The 25,873-nt window shown below is 39.6% G+C and overlaps 1 protein-coding gene across 11 annotated transcripts; it reads right to left on the bottom strand.

The window, feature by feature from the left end:
- Positions 1–1,462: 1,462 nt before the first annotated feature.
- ARFGAP1 (ARF GTPase activating protein 1) lies at positions 1,463–20,519 on the bottom strand. Of its 11 annotated transcripts, none has more exons than XM_084537523.1 (15): positions 20,431–20,519; positions 20,017–20,209; positions 17,094–17,157; positions 16,090–16,199; positions 14,429–14,600; positions 13,760–13,860; positions 12,907–12,996; positions 12,100–12,196; positions 9,614–9,670; positions 9,249–9,281; positions 7,860–7,889; positions 5,942–5,998; positions 3,887–3,946; positions 2,651–2,727; positions 1,463–2,202 (listed from the first exon to the last, which is right to left on the bottom strand). In XM_084537523.1, exons 3-15 carry the CDS (start codon positions 17,151–17,153, stop codon positions 1,848–1,850), a joined length of 1,299 nt encoding a protein of 432 aa, XP_084393649.1. In that variant the 5' UTR covers positions 17,154–17,157; positions 20,017–20,209; positions 20,431–20,519; the 3' UTR covers positions 1,463–1,847. The 11 variants fall into 11 exon arrangements, with proteins under 11 accessions (XP_084393649.1, XP_084393653.1, XP_084393652.1 ...); XM_084537527.1 differs by having other exon boundaries at positions 12,907–12,993; positions 20,351–20,465; XM_084537526.1 differs by having other exon boundaries at positions 20,351–20,456.
- Between the last annotated feature and the right edge of the window lie 5,354 nt (positions 20,520–25,873).

The following is a 25,873-nucleotide window of genomic DNA, read 5'->3' on the forward strand; positions in this document are numbered from 1 at the left end:
ACTGCTGCATCAATAGAAGCAAGAGGGGAAAGCAAAATAATCCTAACAGGACAGGACTAGAGAAGACCAGAAAAATATTTTGTTAACCGTCTGAGGGATCATACTAAAAGAATACAGAATCAGGCTACAGACACTTAAGACTGCAAGCCTTTAATAGCTGCTGCTTTTGGGGGTGATTCATGATTCTCCTTCTCTTTCCTCTTTTTGCTTGTTGTTTATCTGCTGAATATCATTACTTTTTGGCATCTGGTATTACCATATGATTGAAAACCTCCGTAACAACGAAAAAAAATGGAACATCATTTGAGGTAATTTCAACAACTTGGGTCAATCAACTGCTTGAGCAATAAACTAATTTAAAAAATGAAAGGCTTTTTGGATAAGTACAAAGATTTACAAGGTCCACAGTAAAGAACTCCATGCTGCTACCAATACAGACTATGTAATGATATGATTTAAAGTTTAAGTGAGTTGATTATTTTCAGGCAGTGCACATTTACAATCCACCCCCAAAAATAAAAGGGAATACACAGGACACCATTATTGTTAAAAGGAGTCATAGATCTTCCGTAAATGTTATGATTTGTATCATGCAAAGCAGTTTGCTGGGTCAAAATTGAGACACAACTGAATCTTCTATTCCATCCCTTAATGCTGACAAGGAGTTTCTGAAGTTTCCAAAACAGTATTTCTTTAACAAGGTCCAGGAAGAAAACGTGGAGAAGTACATGACACAGTTTGACATATTAAAGATTAATTTGGAAAACATCTGCTTAAATTAAGCTTTACTATTAAATCCAGACATCTACTCATCTTGAAGGGGGCTTGCTGCCAGCCTCTCTCAATGGTCTCATATTTTCCATGCATTTTTTCCTTACTAGATTTTTTTTTTTTAAATAAAGTTATTTCACTGCCAAGTTGCCAAACAGATGTCTAAAAGGCTATGAGCAGCAGAAAGATTTCATTTTTATCACAACAGATAAAATAGATGGGTAGAAGGAAGAAAGAGAAAAGACAGACCTTACAAAATACTCAAACTGTGGGACGGGTGTAGGCAAGGAAGGAGCACACACACCGTTGCATTTTATCTGTGTAGGAGAGCTGCTCTTCTTGCTTAAGGGGTAAGGGTTTACACAGGGCGAGGAGCAGCCATTCTGAATATCCCTTGATAGGCTGTCAGAACAATGAGTTTACACAAATAATCATCTAGCTCTAGACTCCTTACTAATTCTAAGGGGAGAAAATAACTGGTAAAGTCTAAAAATCTCAAAAAGTTTAAAAAAAAAAAAAGCTCCAATAAAAAGTATCTTCAAGACCGTTTTGAATTGCCAGACCTAACACTGTCACAGCAATCCATAAGGCATTTGAACTAGATCTATTCAACTGCAGTCTGCTTTTTTAAGGGCTATCTTCTCAAGATACAGCCCGTCCTTTATTTGCATTAAACACCTCAGGTCATCTCAAATTATATGAAGACTGGATGGGTACCTGTGAGCTTACACATGCAAGGTTGTGGCATAGAAGTGTGCTTGCACTGATTGATTTTTTTTTTTCTTTTGAACGTTGCTGTTAAAGTCAGTGTACCCAGCTTCAATAGTGCAAGGAGGATATATATTTAATCACTACCCTTAAAACTGGAAGAAACATCTTCATGTAATAAAAGATTCAGACGCTTTTTTTTTTTTCCCCCTAAACTGGGATAGAAGGAAAGGAGAATTAATGGAAAGCACAAAAAATAACACATCAGTAAGGTCAACCAAGATACTCCAGTTGTGTGTAAAACTTTCTCCCCTCAATCAGCCAGCACAGTTTCCCTTTCCTAGCTGTGCAAAACAGGGTTAACAGTTCTACCAGTTCTGGTTATCCCACCCATCATCAGCCGAAGATGCCTTTTTTGTTGCCTTAGGAGGTTTTTTGGTCTTGCTCTCCCCTCCTGTGTTTTCCCAGTTGGTCTCCCAATTTTCCCAACTGTCGCTGTTACTGTTCTTGTTGTTGGAGACTGTTCCTGAGCCCCACACGTCCCAGCTATCGGAGCTCTTCTTCTCTGTGGAATTGTCCACATAGGTCCAGCTCTCAGTGCTTGGAGATTTATGAGCTTTCGGTGGGTCTGAGTTGCCAAAGGTCTCCCAGAAGCTTTGATCTACAGCATTGTTCTGGTAGCCCTCCCCTCCACTGTTCTGGTAGCTGTCTCCCTCAGCTGGTCTTTTATGGGCAGGGGCGGAGACAAAAAGGAAGGGAGAAATAAATCAGTTATGACAAACATGACAGGAAACAGAAATGACCACAAGGAAAATGATAATGCTACTGCCCTTTGCTCAAACAAAAACTACAAAGGCAGAACTAGATGTACTGTTCAGAATGGCATAAGCTTATATTCGAGTTCACAGATTTTTTGGTAAAAGCTTACAATACAAAGGCAGTGGTGCATTTAGCATAAGTTTAAAAATCAAAGTGCAGTGCACTATTTTGCTCTCAGACTGAAAAGAGCTTCATGTGCCCCTGAATGACATTATGGAAGGACTACGTAGAAAGCTTTCCCAAGAGACAGAACAATTTCTTCATATTTAAAAAATACCTAGTGCTGTTATGTTGCAGAGAATATAAAATCACATGTTTGAAGAGATGCAGAAAATAATAACAAAGGAAATACCTTTCAGAATGATCATCTGGCTTGCCAGAAAAGAAAGTGGTGACATCTCGCCATCCCTTACTCCCAACTCCCTGAACCTAGAGAGGAAGAACACACTTTTCATCTGGACCAAGCCAACATCCAAGTCCAACAGCAAAAGCCACAACACATTCTATTACTTGTTGAGATGAAGATAACTTATTTCATGATAAATTTCCCTCAACTTACTAATATTTTTGATGGATAATTACATGGTTGATGTAAAGAGAACACATTTGACTGAACCATGCTGCTGGAAGTTGTGAGAAGTAGCTAAAATTCAGCATTTTCACCCACTTTTCTCAGTAACAGTTTTTCAATTCTCTCCTACAATTTCTCGACAAAAACGCTGAAATTATATGTTACATAAAATTAAATTTAATGACAGTAGTGGTGTTTGGATGTTTCATTTAACTATTGTTTATATTTCTAATGTTTTATAAACTTCCTTCATATATTATTTTAATACCAGCTAATGTGAACAGGCCAAAAGCAGAGTTCTAGAACGAATATGACTGCCAGGAGAATCCTTTCAGGGTTATTATTTTGGAGTGGCTTTGGATTAGGAACACAAATTCTGAAGTGACATCCATGGAAGTCACTATTCTAAGTCAGAGATATGAAGAAAACCCCAGAATTCAGATTTAAGGTTGCCAGGCTCTAAGCAGAACAGGTAACATAACTTATTTTATTAAAATATTCCTATCATTCAAGACACTGAACTGTTATACGATACAGCTTCTAGTGCTTGAAAGACAAATCTTCTTAAGTAATATTGTACAAATTATCAAAACGCATTAGATTGTGCAGGACTTCTGTACCTAGCAGTTGTACAGAGCACTTACCACGTTACCAAGCAATGATTGCAAAAGAAGACAAAGAAAAAAGGTAGAGCATTAGTAAGTTTAACCATCCAAACGTAATGCAAGCTGTCTCCATATTCTATAGCAGACATTTCTTTGTGTTTAAGATGCTGGTTGTCTTGCAGCTCTACATCACATCCTCAGTGAAACCATTATGAGGAGAGGATTGCATCATACCCATGTAGTACTTGTAAAATACTGGACTACATGTTGAAAATCTTCCAAATTTACCTATATTCAACACAAGTACAGACTGAAGCTGTGCTGGGGTTTTGTTTCACTAAAAACACTTCGTAAGAATATGGAGACTGGCTTGCTGTCTGGCCTCCTTAAAGGGAAGAAGGCCTCTTCATACCTTGCTGGCCAACTGTGACACCCCCACGGTGACCTCCTCAAAAATTTTCCCCTCTTTCACCTACACGAATCAAAGTGTTGGTCATTAGTCATAAAACAAAGTACTGTTGAAGCCTTAAGACAAATTTACTTGTGGTAACAGCTAAAACAGAGTTAAAAACAAAACAAAAAGCAAAAACAACTGAAGTGAATCAAAATATACTTAAGTCAAAGCTATCAAGGTTAAGAAAGTGACATAAATCCACTGATCTCCAATGGAGCAAAGCTCAGTCCTTTGAAGTTTGGGGGAATGTATTACTGACATACATTGAACCTGAGGAAGGTACCATTACACTAACGCTGAGCATATAAAAAAGACACCGAAAAACCTGCCAACTTGCCATTTTATAAGTATGTTTTACTACACAAAAGGACACAATTTGGAGAGATTAAAAACCTATTAGATTCATTTTATTCAAAATCTTTTATACGTGCTTGCATAAATACTAAAAGGGCTTTGAATTTTGGTTAACTAGAATATAACTGGTGTCTGCCACCAGTTAATAAATGCAGCTGCTCCAAAGCAGGTGACTTTGTGTAATCCTATGTGTGTCAGGCAGAAACTACTGTATACGTACTTCAGACAGTGACAGTAACAATGCAAACTAGCAGCACAACCTCCTAAGGGAAATAACTCCTCTTTTTTTTTTTTTTTTTTTTTTTTTTTTTAAATGTAGAGTCCAATGTTCCTCATGAAATTGTCCTATAAAATAAGTCAGCTCAAGAAAACACACCCTAAAATTACCATTTCTAAGCATTCTGCAATAAATTGTGGAAAATTCTAGGGAATACAAAACCAGTTAGAGTGTTCTCCTGTGATTTGAAATGCTATGTAAAGAATATTAAATTAATAAAGGTAATGCAATAGAATTTATTTTGTTAAATGATTAAACCATACTTTTCAAATTCAAAATTGATCCACATCTTAAAGTGGTGGCATCACTTCTCTTATGAATGCAACATCAATCTGTTTTTATCAAACAACACGTTTTGGGAAAAGGTACGTAGGTAAGTAGATCACGACATTCTCAGAAACGACTTCATCAAAATTTTGGAGCTGATCCAAAATTCTAGAAGCACAGAACAAATGCACGACAAATGGTAAAGATGTACTTTTTTTTTCTTTTCTTTGAACATATGAAACAGGAAGGCAACATTTGACACCAGGGTGAATCTTTGATTAAAAATGGCAGTATCAGCTATCACTAATCACTTATGAGAACTGACCTTCCTGTGTGTTTTTTTTATATGCCCACTACTGACTGTCTTTATTTCCCCAGGTGTGTGTGCTTTCCACATAACTGCTGTTGGAAGTGCTATTAGCTACATGTTCGTGATCACTAACAACTGTAAGAGAAAGATTAAAAAAAAAACAACTTCTTCTGACTATCTCAGTTTCCCAGAAACAGCACAACTAGAACTAAAGAGGGTTTTATTTCAGACCATGCTTTCCTTATGAACACAAGCAAAACTTGGTATTAGCTACCAGAAGATTCTGAATGAACACTAAATAAAGGTTGCAAAAATATTTTTAATTTCTATTGATAAACTGTCCCCATTCACCTTAAACACATGAGGCACCTTTGAACTATAGATGTTCAAAGATGCTTTGCTGAATATGAAGAAATGCTGATAGGAAGATGGGGAAAATACTAAGAACTTAACACTCAAAGATATTAATAATAAAAAACTGATTTCTCTCCCCATTTGGGGTGTGTTTTCATCTTAGCCCACCTTCCATTTTGAAATCATGAAATCTAAAAAAGAACATCTAATAATAAAAGATTTAACAATCTTGTGGACATGGAAAATATTGGCAAGGGAAAATACATCCATTAACTTTTCTTTGCTGACATACTAGCTTCGAGTTATTTGATGCTTCCCCTTCACTGCTGTGCTAGTATATGGAGAAAAAAAAAGACACTTCACAGCTTGGGCAGTTGTGGCAGTAGGAAACAATCCCTGCCTAAGTCATTGTAAGCATGTTCTGTAAGTAATTTACTAGATCCAAAATTACCTTTTCCTGTGCAGGTTTGAGAACATTTTCATTTAATGTCTGACCTAACTCTGATGCCTATTTAAAAGCAAAAACAAAAAGTCAGTCAGTTATATTTTCCTTAAAACAAAAACAAAAACCACAGCCAACGTTTTCCACAGGGTAGTTTCTCAGCAGTGTCTCCAAAAAGAACACGAAGCCTTGAGCTTTGATTTGTACAAGCAGAATGAGCTGAAAGCACACACAGCACGGTGCTGCAGAGAACAGACACAGATGCACACGGCAGTAGGTTGCTGGAGATGCCCAGAGCCCAAGCAAAATCTGACCTTGCACTGGAAGCAGAAGCAATGGCTCGACCAGCAACAGCCTGGAAGAGGGGCCCCTTCTCTGCCTGCTGCTGAGAATTGGGAAGCACTGACCTCAGCTGCCTTTTTCCCCACTCCCCTCCATGACATTACTTGTAGAATTCGGTCTTTTCAGACCATTTTTCACCAATTCTTCTGTCTCACAGTGCTGCTGTCATCATCTATTAGTAACAACCCAATTGTTTCCAAGCAATACACAAGAGGCAAGGTTGTGACAAAGATTTAAAATCTCTTCTAAGGCTCCAGGTATGCAGAGAGAGAAAACCGTGAACTTCAGAAATCTATTCCAATCCAGAAGATGATGCACAAGCATGTTGCACTTTAGAGGCATGTTATAAAATGTGAGCCCACAGAGCAAGTCACAAAATGATGATACTGACAAAGACAGCAAGGCTTGCAAACGTTTCATTTGAAACCACTCCTTTCCCTACCACCATAATAAGCCTTTGATTGATTTAAAGTTTTCTTCAGAATTGTCACATTATACTGATTAATTTCTCAATTAAAGTAATTAGTCCAAGAAGGCCAACTTGCTTGCCAGACAAACATCATTCCCAACCATTAGTAAAGACTAATAACGTTTAATTTCTTATGGGTTTACATCCTATACATGAAAAACATTGATTAGGGTGTGAGTATTCATCTATCCAGGATGGAACAGCAAGGAACTTCCTTCCTCCACAGAATCCCAGGTGTCTATAAAGCCCTTTCCTTAGCCCCATCACTGCTAGGATCTCCCTTCTACCCAACCACCATTATCTCCAATACTTCTGGTCCTTACCAGCTCAAAAATTATTTGAGAAGACAAAGGAAAAAGGTAATCCCATTTCTATCTAATAAGAAATGGGAATGTAAATCATATAAGGCTCGTCTACGTTGCAAGTGAGGCTGAGAAAGTGTTCAAGATAAACAAAGGGGATTGAATCGGACTTCTCAACAATAATAAATCCCTCGGAGTCTACTGAACCTGCCAAACTGACTGTTTATGCTACAGAATAAAGAGTATAACATACCAACGGTTGAGCTGTGCTAAGTAAAATTATTGCTAGTATCAAGAAGAATTCTCATATAAACCCATTTACTCAACCACTTAATTTCACAAATACACCAAAGGGAGGTTTGGGTAGTTGTTTCCTTCCGAATCATTTATCTTTACTATTTTTGAATTTAGGATAGCACCTTACAAACCATTACGAACACTACGTAATGGTGCATTTATTAAAGAGTTTGCCTTCAAGCAACACCCCAGAGTAGTTCTGTGTATACTGCATTCCTGGATCAGACATGCAAAAGGAAATCCTGAAATCGCTGTTTATGAGGAGCATGGAAAGAAGTACAGAATGCTTTCTGAGAGTGCAGAGCCTGGACATCTCTATCCATTTTAACCTATTTCAAGTAGGTTTGAAGAAACATTACCAGATGAAACACACAAAATTGTTCTAAACAGACTTGACTCAAGGCAAAAAAAAAAAAAAAAAAAAAAAAAAAAAAAAAAGACAGCTCAAGAGCAAATGAGCATATTCAGCACGAACAGTGACAAGGAGTTCATGCACAAGAACATGTGAGGGCGTTACCGGCTCTGGCTGCTGCTTGTAGCCCCAAAACTTTACCCAGACAGCGAAAGAGAAAGAGCAAGGAAGGTAGAAGAAGCAGCTTTTAGCAAAAAATTGGAAGCACTTTTTTAGGCAAGTTAAGTAGTATGAATCTTCTTCAACTTAACATCTACTGACAATACAAACAGTGCGTGTTTGGTCACTGCACACTAAATACACTTCTAGTCAATGCATTATATCAAAAAGATGTTAAATCTGTTTACAGAGCAATAGAACAGATGTTTCAGGAACGAAATTTAAGCTTCAATAACACGGCTTAGGCTCCAGGGCACCATATTGCTGTGGTTCTTGTCAGTAGATGTGATGAGCTTTTACACTCAACATTTTATTTACATGTTAATAAAACTAAGGGAAGAACAGTTTTCTAAAAGGGAAACTGTTGCATGGAGTGAAAAAGGCAGACTTGTATAATACAGTTTTTCTTTGGTAAGCCAAGCAGCAAATATTTTAGAAGCTTCTAAGTATCAAGTTTGGGTGCATTCACGAGACATTTCTGTTAATCTTGAAAAACATGCACGTGTTTGCCAGAGTACTGGTATCCTACAGCATACATCTCCTGTCTGAACACCAACAGCTGCAGGTTCACATTCGTGTTGCACAATAGCACCCTAGCCAGATCAGAAAGTACGCCAGGCTAGGGCTACACATGTAAAGGGAGTCACAGTTCAAAGTACTACCCTACAAAATACATTCAAACATATAAGCCGCCTCTCTCAGAACATTGGAATTTTAAGAATCCTATTATTTTCCAGATTTTCACATTAGAATTTAAATCTTTTCTGTGCAAACAGATCTTGTTTATATCACAGCTCTGCATAATTCAAGTCTAGCTGCTTCTGCTTTAACTTCAGCTTGAACGTGGAAACATTTTTAGAAATTCTTTTTTAAATGCACCCAAGCAAGTTACTTTAACAATATTAAGCAGTTCACATTTGTAGTATCTTATTAGGATTTAGGAATGGCTTGCTTTACATTAGTTCACCTAGAGAAGAAAACTACTTGAAGACAGAGAGCATTTAAGCTTCACAAAAATATGGGTATTTCATATCCGCAAACACGAACTGAAGCATTTCATTCTACTGCCTACTGAATACACCTGACAGCTACTAATACAGCAGACTATCAGTGTTTGTTGCCTGCTTAATTTGATCACAGTAGTTGATTGCAATTCCCATGGAAATAAAAGCAAGAACCTAAAAATTGCTGTGCACCATGAAGGCTAAACACAAAAATCTGAATAAATCGGTACAGGCAAATGCGTGACATTTAAAGCCAATTATTGTCAGTAAGACCGAGTTTTATATATATATATATATATATATATATATATATATATATATTTATAATCACCTTTTGACTTGCTTGAGATCCAAATCTGGTAGCCTGTGAAAAAGAAATAAATACATTCAAATTTTAAAATGAAAGGTTTCATTCCTAGTAAACACACACATTTGAAATGCTCTGTGACCCTTCCCAAGATGAATGGAATTCAATTTAGAAAAATGATTATACAGAAACATGAGAAATGAACTTTAGGCAGAGATGAACATTCACTGTGCAGCTACTTCATATGGCACAGGCAAAGATAAATAGAGGTGAATTTAATATATCTTGGTAATACTTTTAAAGATACATCCCTAATAGAAGTCAGATCACAATAATGGAACCTCTTTTAGCTTACAAGAATTACACTGAAATGTTTTCTATTTACTTACACCCTCTTTAGCAGCTGAGGCAATCTTGCTTGCTCCAGTTGTAAAACTGCTCCATCCCTTTAAAAGAAAGTAAATTGTATGTGAATACTAATAATAGTGAACACTTAGTTATTGCCTATTTCACGCTAAATTAAGACAAAATATTTTCCAATACAGCCTGCCCCATGGTCGTAAGAATTAGTTGCTAGTGAGAAGAAAAATTGTGGTCTCACGCTGGTCTGTAACAGACCAACAAGCTTCCATTACTTGTGCCAAAACACTGATGGCTGCAATTTGAAGGAACCTGAGTTTCCAATGTTATTCTGCTAAAAATGACTACATGAAAAAAAATCTTCCACCCTCAAGAAAAGTATGAGAATGTAAAAACATTAAAACCTTACTAAACAAAGATTAGCACTTCAACAACATGCACAAATGAATGAATAATAATAAAAAAGAATTAAAAATCAAAATATGAAGCAGCAAGTAAAGCATCAAACTGCTCATTTCTTGCAAACTTCAGCTTTAAAAATAAGCAAAACTTTATTATGCCTCTTTGGTTCTTGGAAGATCTGAAAACTACCACCACAGTCAAGACGTGGACATTTCTTAGCAGACTTTTATATAATGAACATGAAAAGTTTTCTTCTAACTATCAATTGTCTGATGCTAAGAAGCCAGCTAAAAGAAAATGAAGCAGGAAAACAATTCTAATTTTTTAACATAATTAAAAATCATTTCTCAACTGTTTAGATTTCATGTTTTGTTAGCAACACATCCATCCAGAAACCATCCAGCAAAGCATGTGAAAATAAATCATGTTTATTTCTGGGTTTTGCCCATCAAATATTTAATATGTTTGTGGTTCTCTTTGTTTATAATAATGCAGAAACAGCAGGATTTTTTCTTTGCAGACAAGGCAATGTCTTGTAGTTTTTACGCTAAGTGCAATCACATGGGCCTCAAACGAAATCTAAATTGCAATTATGTCTGTTAGTTACAGGATGAGTTGAACAGCATAGTAAGTGTGAATTAGGGACACAGAAAACAGAAATGCTCCAATACAATAGCAGTAGAAAACAAATGTATATATGCAAATGTAGTATGCATGGGGAAAAATAATTATACACATCAGAAGGATGTGTATAATTATACACATCACTATGATGTATAGTATGTCTTAAAATTACACTGTAGTATGCATCTGTGGTCACAAGAGGGCATTTTAATCGTAAGTTTCAATCAGATCATGCATTCAAGTAATAGTTGACAGTAACTCAGACAACACAGTACCAACTCTTGCTGTCTTAGAACATCTGCAATCCATTATAGATGTGCTTTCTAATTTTAACTCTCTGGCCTCCAGTTTATGACATAAGTAGAAAATATTCAGCAGACATACAAGTATACTATAGGATCACCTGGAATACTGGTCAAAGGCTCAGGCATTACCTTTTTCTGTTATTCTCTAGTAGAGCCTGCTCTCAATATTCAGACTGTATTCCACTACACTAGTCAAGACTTCTGAGGGAATTACTTAAAAGTTTTGTGTCAATTACAAGAATTTAGTAATTTTTCTCACATGCCTCCCAGCTGTAGAGGAAGACAGAACTGTAGTGTGCCCAATGGGTAGTTCAGTCCCCTATCACAAGCATCTAAACCCTTACGTTTTACCAGATACATCTTTAAAAATTTTGATTTTTTCCTCACTATTAACTACAACCAGAAGTCTGTTCCAAAGCCTAATTGCTCAAATTTAAAGATTAGTAACCACCCATAACAACTTCCAAGCACATTAACACAAGACTTCCTATATCCAAATCATATGATGATGTTCTACAGAAGACCACCAGAAGACCACCGACCACTAATCCTGGTAGAAAACCTTCCAACATTTCAGAGATTGCAAATGCCAAATTTCATCCTGCGCTGTTACCTTCCAGCACATCAAAGCACCTGACTTTATTCCCCATGTTCTTTCAACAATACATCTCTCACCATCTCTACTTTAATCATGACAACTGCTCAGCCATATGCTGTTAGGTCTTCATGCCCTGCCGAAATATTTCAAACGTTTTTATCACTGTTCGGGGCTTCTAGCACCATATACAAGATTGTTTCAATTGTTTTCCACTGCACATAATACAGTTCATCTATTTGGAGTGTTACCACCCCAACTACTATTATCCTGTCAAGTTAATCTTTTATTCATTTGTTTTTCTGTGCTCCAAGGGCAGTGCTGTTGAGTATTAGTTCCTAATTCATTGCTATATCCTCATTTCAAGGAACTGATCTCAGACATGCTTAACTTTTGTCAAAATGTTCCCTTCTTTTCACCTTTTGAAGTCCTCCAGTATTTTTCTCACACTCAGAATAATCCCAGTCCTCTACACCTTCCTCTAACTACTTGCAGTCTTTAGTTTTTCTCCATTGATATTCCAGTAACAGAGGATGAAACAGAATGAAATACTACTTCAGGTCACAGAAATCTTCAAACACTTCCTTACAGAGTACAGCGAAGACATAGCATTATTCAGAAAGTCATCCTCTTTTTTTGGAGGGGTTACCGTGTTTCCAAACCCCACGTAGCGATTCTCTTGGCCACTACAGTAAGAAAATGAATAAATAGGATCCGCATTAGTGATTTTAATGAATGTATGCTAAACAAAAGTATAAAAGAATAATTATTTAACAGACTTTAAAATACACTTGAAAGAAAAAGCCTGGTAGCATTTACATTTGCATGAGCACTTAATTCCTAAGTCACCTAGCACCCAAAAAACACAAAACCACCCACTTCATAGAGACATAATACCCAAAAAGATCCACTGGTGAACCCCTGCAAATTAAGGTGTCTCATATGCAAGCTAATGTCTTCTTAATGTTTCTTCAACACATCACTCAGATCAGAAATCTGAATAAATCTTAATGAAGATATATGAAAATGGGACGAGAAGAGGAGGAAAACAGTGTCAGCTTTATCAACATCCCCATTTTAACCAAAACACTGTAAGATGCTATACAAACTAAGAATGCCCTAGCTTGGAGCCTACCACAGTAATATTTGGATTTACTAGCTCTTTCTTGAATGCTATCCAAACATTTCTGTTACAAAAATACATTAAAAGACTTCTTCCTTCCTTTTTTCCCCTCATCATAAACTATCAAAATGTTTTTAATCATGAGCAAGACGGAACTGTTAAGTAGTATGGCCCAGTGAATCAGAATCATAGTTGCACAGCTGCAGTGTAACATCCCACTCTTTGTAATACTACAGGGCCAGGCACACAAAAAGTTAATAAATATTGCATTACCCTTGATAGGAGTTGACATCATCATTTAACCAGTCTTCAAAAGCCTTGTCAGAAGAGGCAGTCACGTTCTGAGGTTGTCCAGCAGAACTACTGAAATGAAAGATTTAAAAGAATCAAACTGTGTAAAGCAAAAACCACTAGCTCAGCACTGCATCTTGTCATAGATCATCATAAAACAGGCGCAAAATTGATTATTTCTTTAGTCTATCACGTAGGGAACTGTAATGTAACCACTAAAAGCCACTGGAGTATTGAATGAATAAAGCAACACAGGCTACGCTACTCAGACCACTGCTAGCCCACTGAACCTGCTGGATGATGGCCAGGCACAAAGCACTCGTCCATCTGATTTATAATTGCTTTTTCAGTTAACTTGATTCCTTCTGCAAGGAGTAACATACATGCAGAAGCAGAAAAACAAAACTGCAGTCCAGCTTTGATGCTCTTATTTGTAATTAGCACCTTAAGGAAAAGCCTGTGCTTCTTTGTCACTAGCACTCAATCACGAACTGGAGCAGAACTGTAGTTAAGGTAGGGCTGTGACACACTGTGCATGACTGACACGATGATGAATCTCAGGTGCACTACAAGTCAAGGGAAAAACAGCATGTCTTGTCCTCCTCTCTTACTCAATTGTCTCTGCCACATTTTTTTTTTTAATTTATTTTAAGATTAAGGTGGAGGGAAGAGGAATTACAGAAATTAAAGCTCTTGCTGAAGTTTAGGAATATGAGGAAGCAAAGAAATGTTTGTTCAGCCAGCACTTATCAACAGAATAAAACCAGCAGACATTCAAGCATCAGGTTTTGATCCTGATGTTGCTATGCCAACATTAAATAGCAAGAATACATACCGATGAGTGGAAGAGAGAGACGTTTTAGGCTGAGGTGGCGTCCAGTTCCTGGCAGGAGAAGTTTCAATGGACCACTCCTTGCCTTCAGCTACTGTAGCAACCTAAAAGGGGCAGGAAAACAATCAAAACCCCAGGTACAAATTTTCATGAGATATACACGAGAAGCTCATTTTTTTCTTTTTAATGTTAGACTAGCAATGTTAAATTGAACACTGATTCTACTTCAGGTGACTTTAAGCACCTTCTTCCAAACTGGCCTATTTGGTCTGAAAACCAAAGACTAAATCAATTCAAAGACATCAAGCTCTAATCTCCTAATAATGGAGATAAAGGTGGATTTACACTCTTCTATAGGGAAGCTAAAACACTAATGCAGAATTTAAATACTCTCTATGCCTACCTTCAAAGAAAAAACTCAAACTTCACTTCTTTTCCCTCAAAGCTGCATGAGTATCCCTGTGAGCACAGAGTGTACCTTCCTACCACCTCAGTGGCAGGGTCAGCATAAAAATGCAGTATCCTTCTAAGTCTCTAAGCTCATGAATTCAACTTGTCTTTTTTGTTTGTGTTTTTTATATATCACACACATAAGACGACTTACCAAGTGCTGACAAAATATTTGGAGGTTTTCAGACAGCACAGGATGAGGACACACACCACTGAACTTACCTGATCTCTAAAAAGAGCTGCAGCTTTGCTGTTGTACTTCTCCTGCATTGTCCAGCAGGGATCATAGTCATCTTGAGACTCCAAGAACTCTCGAAATTTGCTGTTACCTCCAGCCTTCATTTTCTCTAACTCAATATCCTTCCATTTGTCCATAGTTACAGAGCGTACAAAACTGCAAATCAATTTAAAAAAAAAAATAATCACAGATTGTTATAATTTCCTGCTACATTGGCTGGGACAAAAAAATAAAATAAAATAAAAAAGCTTATTGCAATCTATATCAAAGGTTGGGTGTACAGAAATGTTAAAAAACACACTCTCAAAGTAAAGAAAGAAAGCATCTTAAAAAGGTGCTCAAACCCTCACTGAAATAAACAAAAATAAACTTCTGGCACTTAAAGGAGACTGTCAGGAGAAGGCAAGAAACAGAAAAAACACTTTCTCCAACAAGCTTGGAAACCTAGCGCACTATATAAAAGAAAACTTCTCCCAGACTTCTTTACTCTGAAATTTCCTTTTCCTGTCTGTTTTCATGTTTTCACAGTTACACTCAGGTAATCTGCAAGAACACCTCCTGCCCCATTTCATGCTTCTGCTCATAATAACCATCAGGTACTGACAACTCAGCTGTCTCGAACAGCCTACACTAACATTTACCATGACCTCATCCCAGGCATTTATGACTGCAGTTAACTTCCCAGCTCTGCTTTGGGGCATAAATTTTTGCTACCTACTGCTCATTACACTATATTAAAAAAAAAAAAAAAAAGCCCTACTGTTAAATACAAGTCACAGAGAAAAAAAAATTGAATCATCCTCCTCAACAAGGCTCTTTAAAACTTGAAAGTTGACCAATTTCTTTTTGTCCCAAAATACCCTTCATCATATCTTTGTCTCAGTAATTTGTATTTTCTTTCATCTAATGCATGGAGTATGTCCCCCACTCTCATTTCCTACACTATTTGTACTCACTAATTAGCTTCAGGATCACCTCCCTGAAAAGTAAAGTGCGTAATTCTGAATGGCCTCCTTAATTTGGTGGTCTCCTTATTGGACTTAGATATCTCTCTTGTTTGGGAAGCTATGCCACGTTCTGCCTCTGTTACATATTGTGAGTCCCTGCAACACTTAACAGTTCTTATTCCACAGTATCCAGGCTCAGTGAAGTAAGTTTCTTGGAAAAAAAATATATATATATCATTTATATTAACAAAAAAATATCTCTTGAATGGAATAAAATGATTTTATACACTTGTATACAGTACAGAAGCATTCTGCAACCATGCTGTGACTTTCTTTGCACAATTCTCAAGCTGCTCTAGTACTACTTCAGTTTTAATTGATGAAGATTATACAAAATTTAAAAAAAAAAAAAAAAAGGAGGACTAGTGCAATGTTGCCAAACACACCAGCACACCCACAAGACGTAGCTGGAGATGATACTTTCTAGAACTGGGCACAACACAGCTGCACCAATACAGGGTGTGCTCCAACTAATTACAGAGAAGGCCCAGACACTAAAGTTCACTTTGGAGAGGAGCACGAGGCAAACCTGCCTGTGGAATGCTGAAACTGAGACATTTTACACCCCTCCCAAACCACCCGTTCTGTTCACAGCCATAGCACACCCCAAGGTAACCCAACTTAGCCTGACGGCTGACCTGAGGTGAACTCCCAAGCCTCGGTGTTTTCCTGAGCACTCGAGACAGATCCAAATTCCATAGGTCACGCTCACCCACTGGGGGTTAAACGCACCACACTCAAAACAGACCTGTAAGAGGAAATAAAGTCATCTCTAACTTGCAATGCCCACGTGAAGTTTTTAAAGTACAACTTGAAAAGTCAAGTCATGAAAACATCACACGCAGGAAATAAATTCAGAAGGGAGAGTTCTTCATGTTTGGAAACACCTCTCCTTAGAGTATAAGCTTTCTTTAAATATTTATTTATGCTGAATGGAAAGAAAAACTCATAACTTAACCCGAACTGGACTGTAAAATTACTCTACCAAGTACCAAACAGCAGTAGGGAAATATAAATAACTGGGTTGAAATTAATGCACAAAAAAAGTCATCTTGATATCATAGTCAGACTGTTTTGAAGGATAAGAAATTAACCAAACTGAGTTCTTGAAATTTACTACGCAAAATGCAAACATTTGAAGTTCAAAACATTCATTCAGAGGTACTACAGCATGGCAGTAAATTGCAAGATAATAGCAGATCAGAATGGAGTTTGCTTTTTTTTAAATAGCTTTCTTGCTCCTACACCACAATAACCTCAGTTCTTACAAATGCAGTCACCAGTCAAAATTTAATACGTAAACAAAAATGAACCTGTCTGTGGGCAGGGATTATCAAGCCACTTGAAACAGATAGTTTTAATTAAGTTATGCCCAAGACATCACTTGCTCAGAAACTAAGGGTTACAGCATTCCTAGAATCTCTGAGAGACTTGTGCCAAATGTACAGCCATGCATTACAATACATATATGAATAAAAGTTGCTAGAACTAACAAATATGAAATATTCACATCTCTATATGTTACCGTTAATTAGACATACAAGTGCTACAAATAGGTTAACCCTTATGGGCAGCAACATACACCTGGAGTAGATTTAAAGAAAATTTAATTATAGGAAACTAAAGATCATAATTTTCTCACATTATTCTCATCTTGTGCTCTGACTTCCTTAAGAACTTTCCTTGTTCTTGGACTTGCCATGATTCTACAAGTAAAAAAACAAGATGTGAGTCACGTTAAAGGGTATGATACTGGTAAGATGTTCAGCACCACACAGGCATGATGAAAAGAGCTTACAAACAAAACCACTGAATCATAAGCAATTACAGGAAAAATAGGAAAAAAAAAAAAAGAAAAAAAAAAAGAACCCACAATCTTACTTCTCCACTTACTTCATACAGTTTGGGGAATTTTAGTCATCCTATCTCGCTGGAAAGCTATAATTCAGCCATAGCTGAGGGCAGGGAGAGGATAAACGTGAAAACTCTTCCTTCTATGGCATATGTCCCACCAAAACAGACACTGACGCTGCTTCCAGAGCCATCCATCACCCTTTCTGAACGTGCTTTTTTATCATTCATGATTACATGGGCTCATATGCATACAAATAAACTGACCTAAGCATAGAATAACAGAGACTCTTGCACTTAATAGTGCTGAATACACTGCTAAAAGAACACTCTATTAGAAGACACAAACACACACAAAAAAAACAACTTGATTTACCATAAGTATTGAGTTTCCTTATCAAGGAAATTCTGACAAAATAAGGCAATTACTGGGGTCTCTTACACAAAACAGAATTTTAATTCCAGCAAAGTCATCTCTGGCTGGCAGACCACATCATCTTACTCTATTTGTTACAAAGCGTGAAATGCAGCAGCCTGGAGCAATAGCAAGCTACAGATAAAATTCACATTAAGAAAGAGATGCGACTCACAGCATATAGCCTGGAAAAAACAAAGGACACAAAACAACCCTGATTGGAAGAAATGCAGTGTAGGATGCAGCACAAGACTGCAAGTTAAGATAAAAAAATGAAATCACGTTTCCAGCTATTCAGTAGTACAACATTTAAATTAATTTTAAATATCTCTTCTTCCTTTTCACTTCCAGTTGATTTTTTTTCCATTTCTACTCCATAAAAGGACCCTCTAGGATGTAATAAAACACGCAGAAGTCACCAGGCTAACTAGAAACAGCACCAACTACTGAACGCCAAGCATATTGGTCAGTCAAGACACAATGCAAAAAATAACAGGTCAGCATTTCTATCAAATCCTGGTCTGAGAGGCAGAAGCATCTTCACTTCTACAAGTGTTTGGCATTTGTTCACTGTGCTTTTTAATTAAAGTCCTGAGTTCTCAAATTATAAAAAGGATTGGTAACTGTGAAGTCATTTTAAAAGGTAAATGATGAAGTGTTGCAAACAATTACTGCAACCCAGCAGAGGAGGGAGAATATCTTTACTTAGAAAAGGAAGACTTTAAAAAAAGAGTAAAACCCTACAAGTACAAGAACTACCATTAAATTTGTGGAATGTGACAGTGGCAATTTATTAGACATCTCTAAAGCAAAACAGATTTCCTGTGATTCCCAGCCACAGCAGTGCAACAGAACAGTGCAAATACAATTATACGCATCGCCAGCTAAGACAACACGGTTTGGAAAGAAACATCCTCAAAATTTTATCTACGCATGGATACAATTAAAAGCGGAAGTTATCTGCGGCAGAACTCCCTGCCTTTATCTGAAGCACTAATTCCTTTGTAAACATTTTGTTGACAAGCACTTAATTCTGTATAACTTAAGGGACAGTGTTTTCACTGAAGTTTAGATAATGCTGCCTTTCTATTTCAATTAACTCACATTAAACAAAACCAGATAAACTGTGAAAGAATCAGTTTAGATAGAAAAGGTTACTGTAACTAATGGTTAATGAGTAAAATTACCCTCCAAACTGACAGAGGAAACAACTGCCCTTGGGTTGCCATACCTGCTTTTTTGAATGAAATCCTTTTATCTAACTTCAGATTGAACACATGCCCACCCCAGAAACACCAGCTTCCCATATCAAGCCCCCAGGAGCTTCACCCAGACCGCTTCATCCATGAAAAGGAGGGGATAACTACGGCCACAAGCTTCTTGCCTTTCTCTCTTCCTCTTAGTCATTCGGAATTGAAAGACGAGGATGTGGGGTGAAAAAAAAGTCAAGCTCTAAGCTTTGTAAGAACATGTAACTGGTTTAGAGCCTAGTCTACTTTCAGTTTTATTTCACGATAAGCAATTAAATTACCACAGCTGACCTGAGCCATGGTAGCCTACTGGGCTCATCATCCCTCAACAGCAGCTTAACTTTCAGGCAGTAAACGTCCAAGTAACAACTGGATGGACAGCCTAAATAAGCACTGAGCATTTCCATCTCATGAGCAGTAAACAAAATGTTTAATTTAGGAATAAGTTTTCACTGAAAATGTCAGTATCTCAGACTAAGGGTTACAAGGTGGAAACATCCAGCTTCAGACAGATTGGTCTCATGCTGTTACTTCTCCGTCAAACAATCTGATTATGGTTGGACCTGATGATCTTGGAGGTCTTTTCCAACCTTAATGACTCTACAATTCCAGAGCAAAACTAGACATGCACCATAGGAGCTTCGATGTGTCTAGTTCCCTAAAACCATGCAGAAAGGCAGGAGTGGCACTATACACGTAGGTTGAAATGAGCTGTAAAGGGACTTTGCTCCTCTGATCCAGCAACAAATTCACACAGCTGGCCTGCAAGGAGCTCCGTGACCCACCAAGCGATGCCTGTGGTGACTTCGTGTGCCACAGGGATCCCAGCGGGTCCCACAGGGAGAAAAGCCCACAGGGGCTTTGCTGCCTGAAGGAAGTTTTTAACCAAATTCCATGGAGCAAACACAATTCATTCACACATATCTATCTACATATTAACAGTCCACTTCAGTATATATTATATATTCACATATATAGGCATTGACGTGGCAGTAAATCCGTTACCAGAGGCCTGCAGCCCTGTATTCTCAGACCCACCGCCACCTTACCCTAAGCTTCACGGAGGCCGAGGGGCTGGCGATATCTGCAGGATATTTGCAGGATATTTACAGGATATTTACAGGATATTTGCTGGGTATTTTCAGGCTGACCGTGAACCCAGCTAGCCGGATCCGCGGCGAGTCCCGGAGCGCTGCCTCAGAACATGGCCAGGATCCCCGCCAGCACGGCGGCTTCTCCTTTCTAAGAAAAAAATAAAAGTAATAATAATAAATAAAAGAGATAAAAGAGATGAAAACCGGACGCCGCTCCCAGCACCACAACGCCTCCCCCTGCCACGCCAGCGGGCTCCCGCCGCTCCCCCCCCCCGACCCCCCAGCCCACCGCTCGCTGCCGGGGGAGCGGAGCCCCGAAGCCGGCCCAAAAGCTGTGGAAAGGGCCCGGGGGAGACCCGGGGAACGCACCGGGAAGCCGGCCCCGGCACCCCCGGTAGCCCCGGTCCCGCCCGGCGCCTCACGGCGCAGCCGCTGCCCTCAGCGAGGCCGGCGACGTTGCAGGGCCGCGAGGAATTGTGGGCGCCGGCATTAACCCGCTCCGGGCCGGCACCGGGACCGGGGCCACGACCGGGACCCAGCCCGGAATGGGGCCGGGGTGGCCGGGGACCGGCTCGGCTGAGGGCCGGGAGCCCCCCGAGGGGCCCCGGTGTGAGGGGGCAGCCGCCGGTCCTCATGGGCCGGAGCGGGGAGAGCGGGCTGGGGTTGAGATTTAGGGTGAAGGGAGAGGCTGCCTGCCCTGGTTTTGGGGTGTTAAGGCAAAAATATAACCGCCGATGGGCTTGGGGTGAAAATCGTGACGTGAAAAGTGGATGAAAAAAAACGGGAAGAAGAAGTGTTGGAGGAAATAGTGGGAGATGGTCTTTTTCATACTGCTGGCCTCAGGCCTTCTGTGTTGATGTGAAGGTTTTGTGTGTGTGTTTTCAAATAAAAGCTGCTCATCAGAATTAAATTCCACGACTCTTTATTTCCAAATCCTGCTTTTGGTAAAGGAAATATTTAAAAATGTTACATTATCATTTTATGTTATCCTTTTCCTAAGGGAAGAGAAACAGAATTGCGTCAACCAAACAAAACCAAGCCCAGCCTTGTCCACAGGCTTCAGTCTTTTCTGGACATTTACTTCTAAATTGAAAACCTGGGGGCTCAGATCCCAAATGATACCGGGGCTGCAGGTCCGTGGGGTGCCACACAAGTGAATTTTGTCAAGGTTGGGGGTTTTGGGGGCTTGCACCCAAGGCTGAGCGCTCCCAGAGGAAGATTTCCTTTCGTTGCCATCCAGCGATGCTCTGAAGGTGATGGGGAATGAGAGGATATGAAAAGGCAACGTGCAAGTGCTTTGTGATGGTTGCAGGCCTGTGCCCAGAGAGCACGTAGATAATAATCACTAATTTCATTTTAATCATCAACTGTAGACAGTCCGGAGCAAGGCTTTAACATTTACATATGAATCCCATGGAGACTATATGCTGCTCATTTTCGGTGCAACTCCTATTCTGGCCTTCATACTTAATAAGTAGGCTATTATCTTACTATCAGCACATGGGAGATTAACAAGAGCCATTTTCATTACCGTTAATGGTAGCTACACACATAACCCCCCTGCATCAACAAGAAGATAATGGGCCCGTAAATGTGTGTGCCTTCGAAGGAGAGAGGGAGGGGTATGAAACATAAAGCAAACTCCGCTGAAATAATTTGCTCTTCCAGTTAAGGACAAAGTGGTCTCTTCTGATAAGCACCATTATTTTCTGGTAAACATGAACTAATGGGCAATGAGGTTCCCATTATGCGCACGCCGAATTATAAGATCTAATGAGAATATTAATCTTCATTTTTCTGTATAGTTGGTTGAGAGTCCAGCGGTGACAATGGTGGGCTCGCATCCCGCGTTCAATACTTGTGCTCACAGCCTCAGGGGAGCAGTGTTGTGCAACATTTTTCATCTGTCGTGACGCAGGGCTAAGCCACCGATGTCTTCTGTGTTCTTCCCTAATTTACCAAATGTGCATGTTTGCTCTCTGGGCAGCAACCCTTGCAGTGGCAGCTTTGTCTTCCTGGGACCAAAACCGCTACTACCAGCAAAGCATAAATAGTGCTTCTGTTTTCACTACAAGCAGCAACATTGCAATTTGCCCTGCACACCTTTAAGCACTTGACGTACAGTGAGACAGAAGGACTTACCTACACACATGAAGGGTGCAGGATGGGATCGGCTGGTTTGCAGCAGGAATGAGGGGAAGCCACAGGCATTTGCCTTTCTTAGCAAGCAAATAAATGCACGCCTTTCGCTGGCCATTCCAGTTTGCTCTGTTCCCGGAATTTGGGCTGGGTACATAGCTCTCTTCCCATCCCTGCAATGTGTGACAAATATCTATTATAAGATAGTAGATAATGCCAGCAAGAAACATTTGCAAATACATCCCGCATTGTATTCCCAGTTCTTCCCCTTCACTACCTACGAATTGGTTCTAGCTTGAAAAGATATTACAAATATTACAAATATTTTTAGCACAATTGCCATTGTTATAATTGTTATGCCCAGAGTCAACCACATATGAAATGCGATGATAACAAATTATAGGATAAAATAATAAAACATTAGGCAGGCACAGGCTCTTTGAGCTGTATTCCATGCTGAGATTTTGCAAGTAGAAGTAATTTTACTGGGCTACAAAAAGATAACATTTGAACATGAAGCATAGTCTGATTTGAAAGCAGAGAAAACTGAAGCCCGATTCCACAAAAAAATCATAAATACATGCATCAAAATTGCAGTGAAGAATAATCACAAGTGAAAGCTTATTGCTATAACCTACATAGCATGCGGCTTTGCTTGTAAGTTAATGATTTTGAATGATGGCTATGAAATTTCTTAGGTGAAAAAAAATGTCTCTGGAAGAGGATTTAAAGCAAAGAATGCTCATTTTCACATTTTCCTCTTTTACAGCTTTCCTGCAGCCTTTCTAATCTATTAATAAGACTTGATTTTGTATAATTAATACTGCAGTCCCTGACATAAGTGAAGTAGTATTGCCACCCAATTTAAATTCCAAAAAAAACACCTGAAAAAAATCTCTTCTGAAACAGCTGTCAAAATGAGTGTGGGGTTGGGAGAGATTCTTCATAGCCCATCAAAGATTAAAGGAAAAACAAAACAAAACAAAACAACAAACCTCTATTTTGCCTTGTTCAGTAACACCTATGTGGGATGAATATGATAGTACAGGTGGCGCTTGTGGTGGACTAAGCAGATGTCAATTTTTACTGCCCCCTTGCCTCCCAATGCACCTGAGATTATCTGCTACATCAGGGTAATGTGCAGGGTGTCACAACGATTAAATTGGAGGGGAGCAAAAAGAATCAAAGATATCCATGTTAGATAAATCTATTTAATAAATCTCAAGAGCAGAGAGGAATAAACCTGTTCGCATGATAAATGTCCCCGTTCGAGTTCTGCGTTGTCATTATTTATGATTTAAGTAACTGCAACTGTGTGAAGAATAATAAAACATCAAACTTTTAGCTCTATGAGTAGTCTTGTTAGTTGATTGGAATGTGCTAATACCCTTTTTTGGATGATCTTTCAGCATTTTCATTTATTACGTGCTATGGAGAGCACCCAGTGAGCATGTTGTCACCTGTGCCACCAAAGACCCAGTCCCATTTTTAAAAGAATGGGTTTGAGAGTTCAGCACGACTTCAGGGAGGTGTCTTCTTTTTGTAAATCTTGACAGAAGCTCATTCCTGCTAACATTATGACACAGAAGAATATGAGAAAAGTAATCTGGGAAATATTTTCTGCCATGGGGTGAAACATCAATCCAGTTCTTATTAAATATTCATTTTATTATTATTATTTTCTGTGCTGAATAAATAATATTTGCTCGTTATTAATTACAGCATTCAGGGCCATTGATATTCATGGCATTTGGCAGCCACGACGTAGCACCCTTACCCAGCTCCAATGAATTTTGCCACTAGGCTATGGAAATGCCACCCGCACTTAATGAAATAATCACTTCCCTCTCACTGTGCAGGGGAACATGGCTTTGTCCTTCCTTTTCAGCTAAGAAACCCCTGTATAAGGGTTTTTCTGACATATTTTCTTGGTTAAATTGATGTTGCCAAAGCCATAACCACCACCAGTTACCCACTGGCCCTGCTGGTGCTGGGGCAGGAGAAGTTCAGGCGAGTCCCACAGCCAAAATGCAGGGCCCTGGGCCCTGTTGTAGGAAATTCACATCTGGTTTGAGCTCAGTGCTCAATCAGGGCACTAAGACTTCCTTTGTGCTGCTGCAGTGACATTTCGTAGAGCTGGAGAAAAGCCTCAGCAGCCACTTGTGTTTGGAGACCTCCGCCGGACCTTCTGCCTACGCACGCCTTGTCATTCTGGGAGCGAGGCAAAATTCGGGAAGTCTTCATGCAAGACAGCAGGGATTCTTACTAGAAAAGCTTTGATTTAACAAGCAGGGCTGCAGCTTTGTGTTATCATCCTTTAGGGGTGTGCAGCAGCCAGCACCGTGGTGCTGAGCCATGTCACACGTGGCATCGTGCTGGGTCGGCACCACCAGGGCAGGGGGCAGCAGCCCGGCGGTCCTGCTGGAGGGCTGCCACCTCCAGGGGGATTCAGAAGGGACTTTTGGAGGCTTATTTCCAAGGTAATTAATTCTTCCTCAACTAACCGTGTATAAAAAATGCTCCTTCAGCCTGGTGGCACCTGACACTGCTGACTTCTTAATGCACGCGAGGTCTTACTGGCTGGGACTGGAAATAATATGTCTGGAAAAGGGCAGAAAAGGGCTGGGAGGGGAGAAAATACGGTGAAACAGGGCAGAAAAAGGCTCTGGTCATTGCCTGTCCGTGCTGGACTGGCTGTGCTCCTGCTGCACACTCCCCACCTCGGGCAGTGCAGCTGCCTCCTGACCCCCGGCCCTTCAGCAGGCACCCTAAAAGAACCCCACTATTGATTTCTTCTCTGTTGTATCACATGAGAACTTCTTAAATTGATTGGGGGAATTCTCTGGGAGGAAAACTCAAATCCTAAGCACTCAGGGAAGCAGCTTGGCGAAAAGAAAGACCACAAAAAGGCCGCCCAAAATCAGAGGCTGCTCTCAGCCTTTTGGCCCGTTTGGTCCTATCATTTGAGAAATGCAACTGTTGCATGGAAGCCTCGAATAATCACTTGGTATCGATACCCGGGGACCTTGGCAGCTGCACTGAATTACTTCTTGGTCACACCGCCTGGAGAAACTGCAGCTGGAAATGTGGCTGCAATCATGCCAGCGACTCGGATTGCAGGGGCTGGGAGCTGGGCTGTCAGCTGTGACAGCTTGCTTTTCCTGCGGGAATTAACCCTTGGGGCACTCCCTCCTCCTTCCCCAGGAGGAAAAATGCATTACGGTGTGATATCGGTCATGGTTCCTTCATGCAAACCTTTGATCGTATGAACAAGGTGGCTGGATCACTAAATGTGGACAAATCTTGCACCTCGCTGTTGCTCTGGCACAGTGGAGAGCTCTGAAGCTGCCTCCTACCTTTGCCACCCTCCACCTCCTTGTCAAAGGGTGATGAGGATCCGTGGGGTTCAGCGAGCCAACAGTAGGGAAATACAAACGCAGAATGTGGTTGATGGAGGTGTAGAAATGCCAAAAAGTCTGATCAGGATCCGTCCCCAAGCAGCATCCAAGACTTCAGAAGGAAAATGACAGATTCCACGCACTGCTTCTGATAAATTTTACAGGTTGCCCTGGGCTGCTGGGAAACTATTTCCAGACACGAAAGTCACTGAGATTGTCTCCTCGCTTGTGTAGTGATGAGACTGATTTTTAAAACTCTTGCTTCAGCCTCACAG

The sequence above is a fragment of the Aythya ferina genome (assembly GCF_964211825.1).
Source record: "Aythya ferina genome assembly, chromosome: 16".
Taxonomy (NCBI): domain Eukaryota; kingdom Metazoa; phylum Chordata; class Aves; order Anseriformes; family Anatidae; genus Aythya; species Aythya ferina.